Source organism: Ictalurus furcatus, chromosome 3 (assembly GCF_023375685.1).
Source record: "Ictalurus furcatus strain D&B chromosome 3, Billie_1.0, whole genome shotgun sequence".
NCBI classification, from domain to species: domain Eukaryota; kingdom Metazoa; phylum Chordata; class Actinopteri; order Siluriformes; family Ictaluridae; genus Ictalurus; species Ictalurus furcatus.
Genome location: NC_071257.1, coordinates 18,549,174 through 18,564,937, shown reverse-complemented (window position 1 = coordinate 18,564,937; position 15,764 = coordinate 18,549,174). Strand labels below are relative to the sequence as shown.

General features: G+C 36.2%; 1 protein-coding gene across 1 annotated transcript in view; it reads left to right on the top strand.

Moving 5' to 3' along the window:
* Nucleotides 1-15,764, top strand: part of hpse2 (heparanase 2) — a 56,143-nt gene that overhangs the window by 19,671 nt on the left and 20,708 nt on the right. Inside the window, exons 4-7 of the mRNA XM_053621229.1 lie at nucleotides 1,542-1,715; nucleotides 3,767-3,938; nucleotides 8,553-8,600; nucleotides 12,787-12,880. Of these exons, the coding sequence (XP_053477204.1) occupies nucleotides 1,542-1,715; nucleotides 3,767-3,938; nucleotides 8,553-8,600; nucleotides 12,787-12,880 (488 nt within the window). The remainder of the gene's footprint in view (nucleotides 1-1,541; nucleotides 1,716-3,766; nucleotides 3,939-8,552; nucleotides 8,601-12,786; nucleotides 12,881-15,764) is intronic.

Below are 15,764 nucleotides of genomic sequence, written 5' to 3'. Positions count from 1 at the left end.
AGGAATTTGTCTGACTTTATTTGGGTTAAATGTGGCTGTATGGTAGGAATTTTATGTTAACTGTATATACACACCTTTACTTTACTAACTGCACTAATCTCATTTTCGTGATCTGTCCCTGTGGGTTCGTCGGCTCATACAACTTTAGGTTAAACATGAGAATCATCCCATTTTACTGTCACATAAAGTCCTTGAGATTTCCAAACAGATGTAATAGCTATTTCACTATACAGACACAGAATTGATATAACAGATTTAACTTTTCTGTATTCCCTGAACATTTCTGGATTTTGTTTCCCATCAAGTGGGGTGCATCCTGATTATCAGTGATGCACCACATTATATATATATATATATATATATATATATATATATATATATATATATATATATATATATATATATAGAGAGAGAGAGAGAGAGAGAGAGAGAGAGAGAGAGAGAGAAATAGATATAGATATATAAAATGTATAATTAATGTAGACATATATGAATATGGTATTGTAAGTAAATGTATCAGCCTTGAAACCTTGAAACTTGGTACATCACCCACAGTTCGGGCTTCTTCAAATCCCTCAAGGCCATGTGAGATGTCTCATCTGCTTCTTTTTAAACAGAGGAAATGAAGTCAAAGGGCACTGAAATATTTGTGTTTATTGTCACTGCTCTTAACCGATAGAATTTCAAAACAACCAGCAAGCATGTGCTGGATAAGTTCAAGTTATTATAGACCATCCAATGGCTTTTGCACTAAAATGCTTTCCTTGGCACATTTCTGTGTTTGTGTCTGCCACTATTCTCTTTGTGGTGTGCACTGATGAACCGTTTACAGTTTGTGTGTGTAGCGTGTAGCAGATTTTTTTTCTGCTTTTTGCTTTAGAAACTACTTTTTTTTCAGGTTGCTTCTTGAGGTGTTTATTTACAAGAACCCAAAAAGCTTGATGTTGCGTAGAAAATTAATTAAATTATTGATGACATTAAAGTGACCTACTATAAAATGTAAGATTTTATTTAAATTTCATACAATCTGATCTGTAGAAAATCTTTGAAGGAAGGAAAAGAAAAAGTGAAGCAAAATAATTACATGAACTTTTTCTATAGAATTCAGAATTCATTCAACATATTAATAAAGATCAGTAAACAGTGAAAAAGCAATCAAATCAATATTTTGTGTCACCATTTGTCTGCACAGGTACAGTGTCATGTAGTTTAAATCAGCTGTAGGTTATTTCAGGCATCTTGTATAACTTGCCTTTGCTCTTTGGTATACTTTGACTGTAAAACTTGCTTTTGTTTCTAAAGGTAGTTCTATATAGCTTCAAGCCTTCTTAATATGAAAAATGCAAAATGTAAATTTGGCCTTTTCTGCAGACACATGAACGCAGAAGACAAACATTTAAGACAAACATTTACAAATGAATTTAGGGCATGTTTAGCACAGTATTGTACTTTAAAACAGTATTGTATGTTAAAGTGAATTTTACATATATTCACAGAAAATGAAAGTGCCAAAGTTACAACTGTGTCTCGCTTTCTCCCAGCCAGGTCTTTAGACAAACTGTACAATTTTGCTGACTGTGCCAGCCTGCACCTGATCTTTGGGCTCAATGCCCTACATCGGAATCCTGACAACTCATGGAATGCCTCCAGTGCGTTGAGTTTGTTAAAGTATAGTGCTGGCAAGAAGTATAACATATCCTGGGAGCTGGGCAATGGTAGGTCTGTTCATAATACTAACAAGACTGATCTGAGGCTGTTTGTCTGTAGCAAGGAATTGCATATTACCACGAGTAGTTAGCATTCTCGTCCATGCTGACATAGCATAACCGTTGAACCTTGAAAAAACAATAAAGCAATATTATATTTTTATTCATCATAAAGCTCTGGTGTATCTTAACTGGTGAGGACAGACAAGCAGAGTTCTGGAAATCATTACCACAGCTGGGGTGCTCAGACTACCAGTTGTGAGAAAACGTTTTACTCAAATGACTTACATAAAGAATGAAGTAAACATGTGAAAATTAAATACTGAAATTTTACTGGACTAAGAAACCACTAAATAAGTGGTGTTTTGCAGCCCAACGTCGTAGAATTTTACTATGTACGAACTCCATGTATGTAGGGACTCCATTTGAGGTACAAATACTGCAATGCTTTGGATTGAATATAAGGATTAGAGGATTATTATAAATATATGAATAAGGTTATAGGAGAGCTATTACATTTTAAAACAACTTATACCACAGTGCTGCAGAATTCTTAAATCTGTGTTAAATAATTTTCTACAATAGCACAGATTTGAGAACAGTGCTAGCTGTAATACACATCACATATTTATTTATTTATTTATTTATTTATTTATTTATTTATTAAATATGAATGCACTATATTTTATATTAATGCAATTAATAACATGTCTTTCAGACATCCCACAACACACATCCCAGTAAATGGACCTGTAAATGGATATGACATATATGAAGTATGACATGTCATTTATTAATGAATTGTAGATTGATAAATTATAATTGTTGATAAATTGTTGTGGTATAAATGGAATAAAATAATTCAGCACATGCTGTTATTGGAAAGTAGATAACTTCGAGGGGGTAATGCTTTGCTTTGTGATATACTGAATCGGACACCAGTCCATAAAAGGGCGTGAAACACACACATTAACACAATTAATCACAACTAGGCAATTAGTGATAGTCAATTCACCTACTGGTATGTTTTTGGGAGGTGGAAAGAAACCAGAGAACCCAGAGGAAATCCATGCAAATGCAGGGAAAACATTTGACACTGCAAGCAGACAGTAACCCAAGCTCAGGATAAAACCCCAGGCTCTGGGACTAAGCGGCACCAATACTAACTGCTGCTCCACCATCCTGCTCAACATTATAATGTCATTTTTCTATTTGTAAATTCCAGTATTTAAGAGCTTATGAAAAGCAGTTACACTTTTTGGATTGTTCTCATTATAAATACAGCAAGAGCAGCCATAATGACTAACAGAAAATCTGTTAGGAATCATAGTCAAGTTTCATGAATATGATTCATTTTCAAACAAATGAGCAATCCAAAAAATGGAGGGAACATTTGTTCCTCCAACACAAAACATTTTTATCTTGAGGTTAATGTTTATGAAGCCAGCATGATATATTAGAATGCTTTGGTATAATAAACACCCTGCGGCATATGGACAAGTGGGTACATCTATAACAAAAGTGCATAATTTTTAAACTGTGCTTTGAATGAAGATGTAATGTTGTCATGTTTATATCTTGAATGCTGGAGTCTTCACACTGGCTAAAGTTTGAAATACAAAATCCTTCCAATTTCATCCTCTTGTTATCAGTGCATATAATGACTACATAACCTCCTGTTTTGCCTTATGAATAGTTCTTATGAGTTATTATAAGAATTTTCTATTGTCACTGTTTTTAAACTGAAATATTATTCATTTTGTTTTAGCATCTTTAGGTCAGCTTACTTAAAAAAATAAGGAAATCAGTGCTTATACTTGTGAAGATTACTGGATGGATGGAAGTTTAAATATGAGCTTACAGTATATATAAACATAAAACTAACAAGCAACTTTACTTGAGAATTTTAAGGTTGTTGGTGTCCAAACCTTTTTACTAAAGGTCAACTTATTACAATTTACAGTAAGCAGTTTTTATATCGTTTATTCATTAAATCAAGGTAATGACTTTGAGATCGGTGTTTTCTATTTCAGGCACTCAGTTTTATTTGTTTCTTGTAGAGCCCAACAGTTACCGCACCATGGTAGCTCGTTCAGTCAACAGCAGTCGACTGGCTCAGGACTACATTATGCTGAAGACACTGCTGCAGTCTGTCCGCTACTACAGTCGGGCCAATCTCTATGGTCCCAACATTGGCCGTCCTCGCAAAAACGCAATCCTACTACTGGATGGGTGAGTGACTGTGGCAGGCTATTGCATTTTAATATTGCCTACTAGAATTATGGCTTACCAAACAGATAAAACAGGCCAAAGAATAATTACAATAAAAGTTTGTCCACAGCCATTCTGAATCTGTTTACTTTGTGAATCTGGCATTCCCTCAAAAGTGAATTGTTAACGCAGATGTTCACATCAAGTTGGTAAAACTTGCCAAGCACAGTTGGGAGAAGAGCAAAAACATCTTTTCCATCAAAAAGATTTAAATATTTTTTTTATTTTCTTTTATTTTTTATGTTATGCCTTCTGGCAAAGCTATAACCAGAGCAAAATTAATGTCCTATATATCAAAAGCCAGTATATTTTTCTTTATTTCTTTATGGGACCTTGTCTTCAAACTAAACTGCATCTATACCTCATCAAAGTAGACTGGTTTATTCGGTTGAAGTTATATTAAGTTGTAGCTAGCCTGAATGTGTGGATCAGATCAAAGGGGATTTTTCAATGCTATTAGATAACAATTTTGTGTCTGTAATAGGGAGTTTGGATTTAAGCCACCACTATGATATGCAATGGAATCAAATCAAATTACTGTGAAAGCATACAAAGCAAAACAAAAGGAGGGCATTAATTAATTGTGTTTTTTACATAGAGCAGCTATTAAAATAAAATGTTATAGATTTATATTACAGATAAGCAACCATTCTCAGCACAATGCAAATCAATGAGATCTATACTATTGTTACATAGTGTACGATATTGTAATAAGCGGGAATAGTGATGTGAATTGATTAAGGAAAACACCTTGGTGACAGTGCTAGGTCTCGATGAATATCCAGTCTAAGACACATCTGGATTGTGATTGACACATTTGGATATTGACTGATATAGAAAAATGAGATTTGAGCATTTTATTTGGTAATATATGAGTCAATTGACATGTCTTTCTAGTTTGTGTAAAAGGCCACTTAATTTGAACTCAGCTCATAAAATTGTAGTGCTGCTCTGGAACATTTGAGGTTTTTCAACAAGCTTGTAATACTTAAATCATGAGCTCAGCTGGCAACTCTAGTAGTATGCAAAGGACTCAGAATATCTATATTCTTGAAGCTGGGATTTCCAATATATTCCAACAAGAGTATGTTTACCGGAGATAGGAAATATTTGTAATAGGTCTGTCCCATAACTTGATTCTCATGTTTTTTTTAGCGGGAATAGCTCACTCCTGTCATTGCCTATTCAAAGCAAAACCCTGGGTGAAACCCTGGGTGAAAAGTACTTTCATCTTATTCTTGCTGGTTGTGTAAAGTAATTGCATCATTAGACCCAGGTTTGGTCCAACACCAAAAATAAACTGTTGTGTGTCCCAGTGTTGTCTCCTAATCTTGGATTGTTGGAAAGACCTATGTCTCTTAACAGCAGGAGCTCCCAGACTGATGTGTCTGAAACGGAGAGCAGAACACAGAGAACTAAAAACGTTCATGCGGATGGGTTGCTTGCCTATAATGAAATACTGAATAGTTTCCTAAACTTAATTTTTTTCTCTTACTGCTTCTGCCTGATCATAATAGGGAAATATTCACTGTTTACTGAGCCATTTATTCTGCTAAGAGAGGCTTGGCACCTTCTATTACACAGTGAAGATATCACAAGCCTATAATCTAAACCAAAGCTAATGCTTTGTTAACTGTTTTGTGCTATAACTACTACTATTACCACTACTACTACTGGAAAACATGATAGCCCCATTTAGTTATGTAAACTTATTTCTTCTCTTTAACTCAATTGTCATGACAAGTTTTGGATATTAAACTCAAGTTTATAAGTTTTCAAAAAGTAAACTTAAAGTATTCCACTGTGTTGACTTGTAAAACATTTTTTTTTAAGTTGAAACAAACATTATCTTCAAGTTGAGTTTACTCACATTTTTAAGGCAGCAGGTGAACTTTAGTTTCTAAGTTTAACCAACCTGAAATGTCTTACAGTGTATTACTCCTTCTCCTCCTACTAAATAATAATAATAATAATAATAATAATAATAATAATAATAATACACTGACATGGGGAATATGTTTCATAGTTCTGCATACAATTACACAGTGTATGTAATGCAAAATGCAAAAGAGGGCAATCTTTCACTTTGGCATATTTTCAGTTCCTCTGACTATTCCAGGACCAGTCAAATGTCCCATAATGAAAAGCTGGGTTCAGTTTTCATTTGAGAATGAATAAAGCGAAAGAAACATGGCTCATGCTAAAACAGGATGACCTGAGCTATTTACACTATATCATGGCAAGGTCTCCAAGCAACAAGGCCAAGCGCCACTGCATCACAGCTGAAAAAAACGCTTTACTGATTTACGCAGTTACAGAATGTTTCAAAAGTTAATATATCTCAGTAATCTCTTTCAGAGAACTAAGAAATTATATGCCAGGTGTTTTGCCTAAGATAAGTTTTGTGTAGGTCGTGCTTCTTTCTCATAGCCATACATGTCCTATAAGAAACCTTCATCGTTTTTTCTTTGTTAATGCTGTGTAACACTTTCTATCTCTATAGTGGAGCATATCACAACCATGTTTATGTTGCTCCCAGTGGGTTATTACTGGCGCTCGTTGCACCAGGGAAATCCTCGGTCAGCTAAATGAAGTGTCACTCGATTTATAGTGTGGCTGAGCAATACTCCACCTGCGTAATCCCTGTTCTCCAAATCAAGGGGTTCACCCTTTTGCTCCTTATATATCGCTTCTTTACATGTTATTGCCTTATAAAATTGAAACAAAGGAATTCTTTTTAGTATTCATATACCCGTTTGAGGAAATATATAGGGTTTTTTTGCAGGTATGTCTATCAGATACAAAAGACTCGTCTTTAAGTGCACAAGTACAGGAATGGAACTTTTTTTGTTTGAAACAGTTATTTAAACTGTAACCTTCAAAAGTATGGACATGAGGTAACCACCTGAGCACTGATTCTTTCGTAGTATTGCAATGAGATGAAGAATTTTTTATACCGCCAACTGTGTCTGATTAGTGCTGATTTGTATGGAAACAAAAAGGCATTGTTCGGTGTCTTTGTATTGCTCTGAGACAAGATTACTCTACATGTTTCTTGCCTTCTATTATCTGCCAAAAAGGCAGGATTTGTAGTGACTTTATTTTCTGGATGTTTGTGTTTTGTGGCAATTGGCTATGACTTTAACATGTGGGTAATGAGACCATTTGGAGACAGAGTGAGTTTGCTAAGCTAACTGATTATTGTACAGACATGACCAAGCCACACATAAATATGTCATTGCCTTGTTAGGAAGTGACATGCATGAATGCCTTCTGCACATAATCAGTGGCTGTCAGCAGCACATGTCCGCACTGTCCACACACACTCCATTTTTTTCTAAGTGATGAGAAAAAAACATGTTCATTTCTAATGGACATCTACTTATTGTTGGTCTTTTTGTGCTATAGTGAATACATTGAAATAAAATAAAATTAAATAACAGAATTATTCAGTGATCAAAAGTATTAAATTATTATTTATTTTTTATTTTAGATTCTTCATAGTAGGCTTGATGGCAGTTGCATGATGTTGTCATTCCCTTTACCAATTTAACAAAGTCCTCCAACAGTCTTGAAGAAATTGCTGAAACATCATTTGCTACTTTTCTTAGATTCCGTAGATAAACTACTAGGTGGAGAGGGGGTGGAGAATTAATAAATATTGTAATGATGGAGATATTTTAGAAATAAAGTAAAATATAGGCACTGACTTTTTTTAGTTATGTTATGTCTTTCTACTACATCTAGGTGTATTCTCAACATGATTGGTATTGTACATTTAAAGTGAAACCTGTCTCTGTACATGTGCAGGGTGTGGAGAAGTAGTGAATATAAAATCTGCCATAATTTCCTGGCCATGAACTGAAATTATAGCACTTTCAGTGACGCTCATGGGAGGAAAAAAACCTAGACACAACCAAAACCTTAACTCTGTTGTGGTCTTTAGATGCCTGTCAGATACTTGGCTTCTTCACTGTACAGTTTCTTATACTATATCTGACCTGCGCTTCCCTTCCCATGTAGTTTCTACAATAAAATTTTGGCTAACAGCAATGAACATTCAACCAATAACCATAAGTGTCTTGCCAAAGACTTTTCTCAGAAATAGACGTCACCTCTTTTTGCTACCAGTTGAGGGTTAGATGGAAGTGAAAAATTGTCAAAGCAGACAACAAGGTCTGCTTGGCTGGAGTGACTGTAGGACAAATGAAGGTGTGAACAGTTTTACTGCACACATCACACTTTTGCTTTTCCTTCATCAGAATGACTGTTTAGAAAGAGAGGCCTTCTCAGAGTGAAACATATTGCCTAAAAAGGATTGCACAGATTTTTTGCTAAACTGTCAACTCACATCTGTTCAGAGCCGGTTTACACACTGCCTGAACGATCACCCTCCACCGGCCATATAAACAAGTTCCCCATGTGAGTGTGGCTTAGTTGGCCTTGACATTGGCTGCTTATGCCAGAGTCATTTACAATTGCATGGAAGACAGAAAAAGCAGCTGTAAATAATCCATAATTCCACTGCTATATTTGTACTCACTAACTAAAATATCCCTTTATTTTGTCTCATAGGTTCATGAAGAACGGTGGTTCTGTTGTTGATGCAGTTACGTGGCAACAGTAGGTATTCTACCTTTTCATTTTTCTGCACTTAATCTAATTACAATCTACTCACTAGAGCAATGGAAAACAGGTCTATAAATGTACCTCTAGGCGATTACCTCTGAAATCACCTATGTAAAAGGATAAATTAAAGAATCTAAGTTTGTAACTTTAGGTTAAAATAATGTGCCGCTTGGTAATATAGAACTCAACCATTTCACACTCCAAAAATCACCATACTGCAAAACTACTTCTAACCACTTGCTCTGTATACCTCAGTCCATAATTACTGACACCTGTTTGATGCGAAAGTGTGCTAGGAGGTAAAGCACACACTCCCTCCAAAAACATGCACACCTAATTTAGTCCTTTCTTCCTAATCACATTAGGAACAATTACTTTGATGTGATGCAAAATAATTTACCCTTGTCTGCATCTGGTTCCTATAGAAGTCAAGCTAGCTAAAATCAAACATTTGTTTTTAAATTTCTGTATACTGACACACCAGTGTACATCTGTTTTGTTGGTTGATTTTGTTTATTTCTAAGCACTACATTGTGTAGAATGTGTATGTGAACAAAAGCAAAAAAAAAAAAAGAATGCTAACAGAAACTCAAGCGCCAACATTTCATAGGTTCTCCTCGTCAGAAGGTGCTGCCATTGTTGTGAAAAGGTTGAGGCTGTAAGGTTGGATTTCATCAGTATGAAACCAAGAATAGTGTTTAGGTAATTGCACTACTCTTCATCTTGAAGCTAAAATAGTGTAGATACATTGACTCCAGAATTGGTCTCACTCATTCATCTTCAGTAAGTCCTTTTATCCTGGTCAGGCTCATAGTGGATCCGGAGCCTATCCTGGGAACACTGGGTGTGAGTCAGCAGTACACCCTGGATATCCAGTCCATCTCAAGGCACTATGCACACGTGCATTCACATACACTTTTACACCTAGGGGCAATTTAGTGTGTCCAATCCTTGTACTGGCATGTTTCTGGAAGGTGGAAAGAAAACCACATGGACATGGGGAGAACATGCAGAAAAACTCTTCACAGTCAGTAATCCGAGCTCACAATCTAACCTGGGGCTGAGTGGCGGTAACGGCACCCACTGCGCCACTATGCCACCCTCCAGAATTGCTCCTTAGTTCAATTGACCCTTCTACTATTCAAATCTTTTAGTGCATCTTTGGGTTGTAAATACTGTATCTTATTCTTATTGTAAAATGTCTTGTCTTAGCATTTTTCTTTCCTTTACCATCCGATCCTGATCAAGCATTTTTTTGCTTTAAGAGAAAGTGCATTTTCTTAATTAAAAGTAACAACATCATTAATAGCTAATTAATTGAGAAAATGCCCTTTCTCTTAAAGAAAAAAATGGCTTTATCAGGATCTTTAGCAAGTCAGCACTAAGTTGAACTCTTCTGATGAAGACCAACATTCAGAGTGGTCTGAGGTGCTTAAGTGCTAAAGGAAGTGCTTTCTGTAGTATTCTTCATGCGGTGTTTCTGAGACAGCATGGCTGTGTGTGGAATAAAGTTTTTTATGGAGTTTTTTCTTGAAGCATGTTTTAGTCAGCTTGTCTATGGACAGTATTTGGATGTATTCCAACAATTAGTTGGATGTCCAAATGTGGTGAAAGCAAGTTACAGTTACGGGAATGGATGCTCCTTAACTGCAGAACTTTACCTCAAGGGAAGTTAAAGATCACCGCAGGCTGACAGAGACACACACACAGGGTAGTGAGTTGCAGGTCATGGAAAATTTCTCTTTGTTTCACACTATGAGGAATCACAGGTGCTGTTAGCTTAATATGCTCTCCATGTAGGTGACTGTGGATCATGTGTCCTGTTAGAAAATTACTTATTCTACAAATCTTTATTTATAATTATTGCTACCTTCTCATTTTACTATACAGTCAAGTCACTTTGTGACACATGGTTCATTTGTGAGTTGTCAATTTTTTTAAGCATCGTTTTATTCTTTAATTGTTGCAGTAATTAGAGCCATAATTTCTATATTAGGTATATATAATATTTACATATAAATGACTTACAAATATAAGGGTTATTTGTGGGTTTGCTGTATCCCCATCAGCTAGGTCATCTCTGTCTATAGAAAGAAGGTGGGTTTGGAGAGCTTTATTCCTAACCTACCAAAGTGGAATCATTAATCCAGAGGTTAGCCCTAAATAAGGGAAACAGAATGAAAAAGCAGTGTCAGTGGAATTAAAAACACACCACACACACTGGCAAATTCAAACCATATGCTTTCACACATTTACCTTTGGGATTATACAGTTATTATACAGCCGGGACACCTTGACTTCCACCTTTCATGACCTATTGAAATACAGCATGTATTTAAGTTAAGTATTTCCTTCACCAAAATTCGTCCTTGGTTGACTCTTTTTTTTTTACCTGAATTATAAATAATACAATAGACTGTTGAGAATAGCCACAGAGAGTTTCTTATCCAGTATCAACAACTTTCTGTTCTCTTATATGTAGACCACTATTTTGTGTGTCGAAACAGATGCAAAGTATTAACATTTCTTTCTTAGATCTCTCTCTCTCTCTCTCTCTCTCTCTCTCTCTTTCTCTCTCTGCCTTTTATTTTTCAGTTCTCCAGTATTTTTATTGAAATGTACAATATGTTCAAAATATGGCCAACATTGTTTATGGCTTGATCCCTACTGTAACACACACCCTGATCCAGAGATACCACTAATGCAGAAACACAAGCTAAAGATAACCAGTAAGTCAGGCTGAATACATGTTTAGTAATGTTTGAAATGTAAAGATAATTAAGATTGGTTGAGTTCACAGTTGCGCAGCCCCAGTCCCAGTGAGACTGTAAATTGTGAGGGTCAGTGTCAACACATGCCTCACAGTTCTTTATCTCTCTAAGCCTCCTGCTTTCCAAGCCCATGCACCAGATGGTCAGCGCCGTTGCTACTTCAGTCTGACCTGTTCTCTCCTCATTTAAAGTGACCAGAGTTAACTAAAAGCAACTTTTAGTTGCTTTCCCATCTGTCTTGACATCTTAATACACTTCACATTCTAAATCTGTTAGCTGTTCTGTTAAGAATCCTGCAGGTTGACCTGGGCTGAGTTTCCCAACAGCATCACAGCAAAGAGTCATCATTAAATGGTAGAATGAGCATCACATTGAACAGTAACTCTTGCAGCTAAAGTCTTAATTTTACAATGCTGTTGGGGAAATAGACTGCTATAGCTTTTCATCAAATTGAGCATGGTATTGGGGTTGATATTGTTTATGTCTTGGGTATAAAGCAGTGCCACTATCAGAATCTATATCTGTTTAGTGCTCCAAATATCTGTTTTAGTATTCAGATTTAACCTCAAGTGGGTGTGGCCTAAACCAGAAGTTAGTTTTTTGTTTGTTTGTTCATTTGTTTTTAACTATGAGCCCTACGATTATGCCCCTGGAAACTCTGGGAAAAAAAAAACAGAGGTACATGAAACCAATATAAACAAACCTGTAGCCTAATTTAAACCATGTGATCCATATGACTAGGCTGTTACTAAAGATGAACGAATGAATGCTGTAAATACATTGTATTCATGTTAATAAGCGTGGTCTTTGGTTGTCCTCTAAAATGCTTATCTGACCTCCTGCCCACAAGACAGTAGCAATTGTATCCTGTTGCATCCTATGGGAACCCAGACCTGATGCACACCTTTAATCTTAATCACCTTTCAGGCAAGCTTTCTAAAAACAAAGAAACAAACAAAAAAGACTGATTCACCTCCTATCTGTATCTGTATTTGTATCTGTTCATTTCTAATAATATATTTATATTAGGGGGCATGGTGGCTTTGTGGTTAGCACGTTGACTTTGCACATCCGCGGTTGTGGGTTTGAATCCCACCTCCAGCCTGTGTGCGAAGTTTGCATGTTCTCCCTGTGCTTTGCGAGTTTCCTCTGGGTACTCTGGTTTGCTCCCACAGTCCAAAGACACAATTGTGCCCTGCGATAGGTTGGCACCCCGTTCCCTGGTATAGGTTCCAGGCTCCCCCATGACACTGTGTAGGATAAGCAGTATGGAAAATGGATGGATGGATGTGTATTCATATTAGGTTACCTCACTACTATGCATCTTCAGAATGCCCTTCCTGTGCTGGCTCTTACATATATTTTATTTCAATGATGCAATTCTAACTGAGCTGTACTCTGGTCTGCAGTTTTTACATTGATCGGCGTGTTACTAAAGTGGAGGACTTTTTGAAGACACGTCTTCTGGACACCCTGACAGACCAGATTACAAAGGTGTTAAAGGTGAGATTCTCTGGAAAAAAAAAAAAAAAGTGTTTGTAATAATGGAAGTCATATTGCTGATTTCTGATAGTTCCTGATATATTGGGAGAGTACACTGTGGGCTGCTGGTTTTGGTTTATTACTGTGTTCTTCCCGAGCATCACAGACCTAGGTTTGTTAGGGTCTGGCACTCAGAGGCAGTTAACTCCCACTTGTCCTCATTAGTTCCTTGCTTCTTAATTATCACACTGTGCCCTTTCTCTTGGGTGCAGCTTCCTAACAGGCTGAAATCGGGGTGGGCTATAGCTAAGGGAGCAAGGGTTAAAGCACAGTTGGGGAGTGGGGCTTTAAGCTGGAGTTTCAACGTACTTAATTTGTTTCTGTGCCACATCACACCCTAGCTCTGGGGCTATGTTGTGCCAGGTTTCAAATGAAAGCCCTCTCCCATGACTCTTTATCTTTAAGCACACAGGTATCAGATTTTATATTTGTGGGGCGCACATCTGGATGAGTGTTCCCTATAAAGCAAAAAAAAAAAAGGGGGGGGGGGGGGGGAAACTGACTCAATTTACAAACATCAAATAAATAAAAGCATTCATTGTTCTTCTGAGGTTAATTCATAACCATTATCAGTTATGACATCAGAGCAACAGTTAAGGTCAAGAACTTGTTTCAGCCAACTTTTAAAAAGGCAGATTTGTCAAATTAGTCATATCATACTCACACATAAAGATATGTAAAAGAAATAAAAATAAATAAAAAATAAAAAAGAACAGAAAAAAAGAAAAGATGATACGTTAGGCTTTTTGCCACTTTCTGACAAAGAAGAAAAAGTATATGGTCCCTAGAGTGTTTTTCCCCATTCCTGAATGTTTGGTGTGTTCTGAGACATTAAGCATGGTTGCCAGCCTTAATGAAAGCCAACTCATATTTTGTGCTTCTCTGACAGCATGTTTAATATGGGAAATATTTCCCAAGTTTCATTTAGCATTAACAACATTGAGCAGAGCCTAATCTTTAATACTGGGTTGCTACCAAATATAACAATAATTTATTTTGTTCGTGTTATTATTTAAACTTATGTTGAGGTTCCAGGTCCAGTGATGTTGCATCAAATAATAAAATCATAAAATCAAATTGGGACTTCAATAGGACTTGAAACACCATGAAACAACCATTTAGAAACATACTCTAAATTCTGTATATAAGATGTATACATGATTTGGAAACTTGATTATACTGTACTTTACTGTATGCATTATAATAACTATAACTGAACATTAGGAATATTAAAGAATTGTACCTTGTGCATTGTCAAGTAATTTTCCTGTAATTATTAATATTTATATTCCTCTAATATTCTACAGGATCAAGATATTTTACATCTTATAAATACTGTCAACTTAGTGCAACTGATACTTTCAGTCAAAACCCCTTGAGTTGACTGTCTGCTTTGTGTTGTTTGTTGTGAACTACTCAAGATAGTTCATTTCTAAACTCTCAAACATTCTGCCCCTTGCCATTTTTCCTGTAAAAAAAGTTTTTTAAAATTTTTTATTCTTCATTCTGATAAATAGAGAAGTGCAAATATAATAGCTGTGACTATTATACTCAGACATGTGACTGAATATATTAATTCTAAACATATTAACTCTTATTTTAAATACATTTTTAATGCAGTCTGGAATCCCCAAAGTGCAACTGTCTATGGATTTGCCCTAATGTCAAGAGATCTCAAGTGCAAGAGAGCATAATTGGTCATGCTGTCTGGGTGGGAGGGGTGACCTTCCTCTCTCTATTGCAGATGTCTGTTTATACAAAAGTTTTTATGACATTTTGTGTTCAGTTTACAATTTAAAATTGTATAATAGTATAATAGATGGCAAATACCAACACACAGTGTTTTGCCAATTTATCAGGTACATGTACAGCACCAACATCACACAAATTGTTGCACAAATTACTACATTTACTTACTACATTATAAGTTATACATTATGTAATTGTGATGTGTGGTATACTTAATAGCATCAGTTAGTGTTCAAATGAATATTGCAGTGTATAAAATCATTTATTTTAGTGGCTTGGTATTATTGGTGATGCTAATTCTAGCATCTACCAGACAGCTGTCATTCTGGGCTCTTCAAGAAGATCTATTTAAAAATACTGAGTAAGCAAAGAAAAAATCTACCAGTGACAGGCAATTTTGCAGACAAAGATCAGAGGGCTCAAAAGAAGATGGCAAGACCTGTGCAAGTAAAACAAGCAAATCACAGCTTTATTAAACACTGGTGTGCAGAATGTCATTTCAGATTGCATCACTGATCAGACTTTGTCTTGAATTGCCTACAACAGTCAAAGACCATGCCGGATATCAGTGCTGTAAGACAAGCACAATGCAAACCAGACAGTTGGTGGAGTGGGAAAAACAACTACGTAGATTAATTCAAGCATGTTATGCATATTGAATGATCATTAACAGCATGAATCCACAGAGCAATCCTGTTTGATGTCAGGCAGGTGATATGACAGTGTTTTTCTTGCACACATTAGTGCCCCTAATACTAAACAATTGTGAACAGCATGTCGTATCTTAACACTGCTTCTGACCAGGTTTATGACTAGTTTACCAACATTCAAACAGACAAATTCAACATGATACTGCATCATCTCACAGTGCACCACTACCACATGGTTTCAGGAATGTGTCAGTGAGTTTTTGTTGCCTCAGTGGTCTGTATAGTCTCCGGATCTCGACCCTGTGAAGCATCTTTTGGGGGAGGTGGAACACACTATTTACAGCAAGTCCACACAGCTGTCCAATTTACAGCAAATGTGCAGCACAATTATTTCCTTATGGTGCGACATTTCTGCACATTATTCTGCAATATCCATGTTAAGGCAA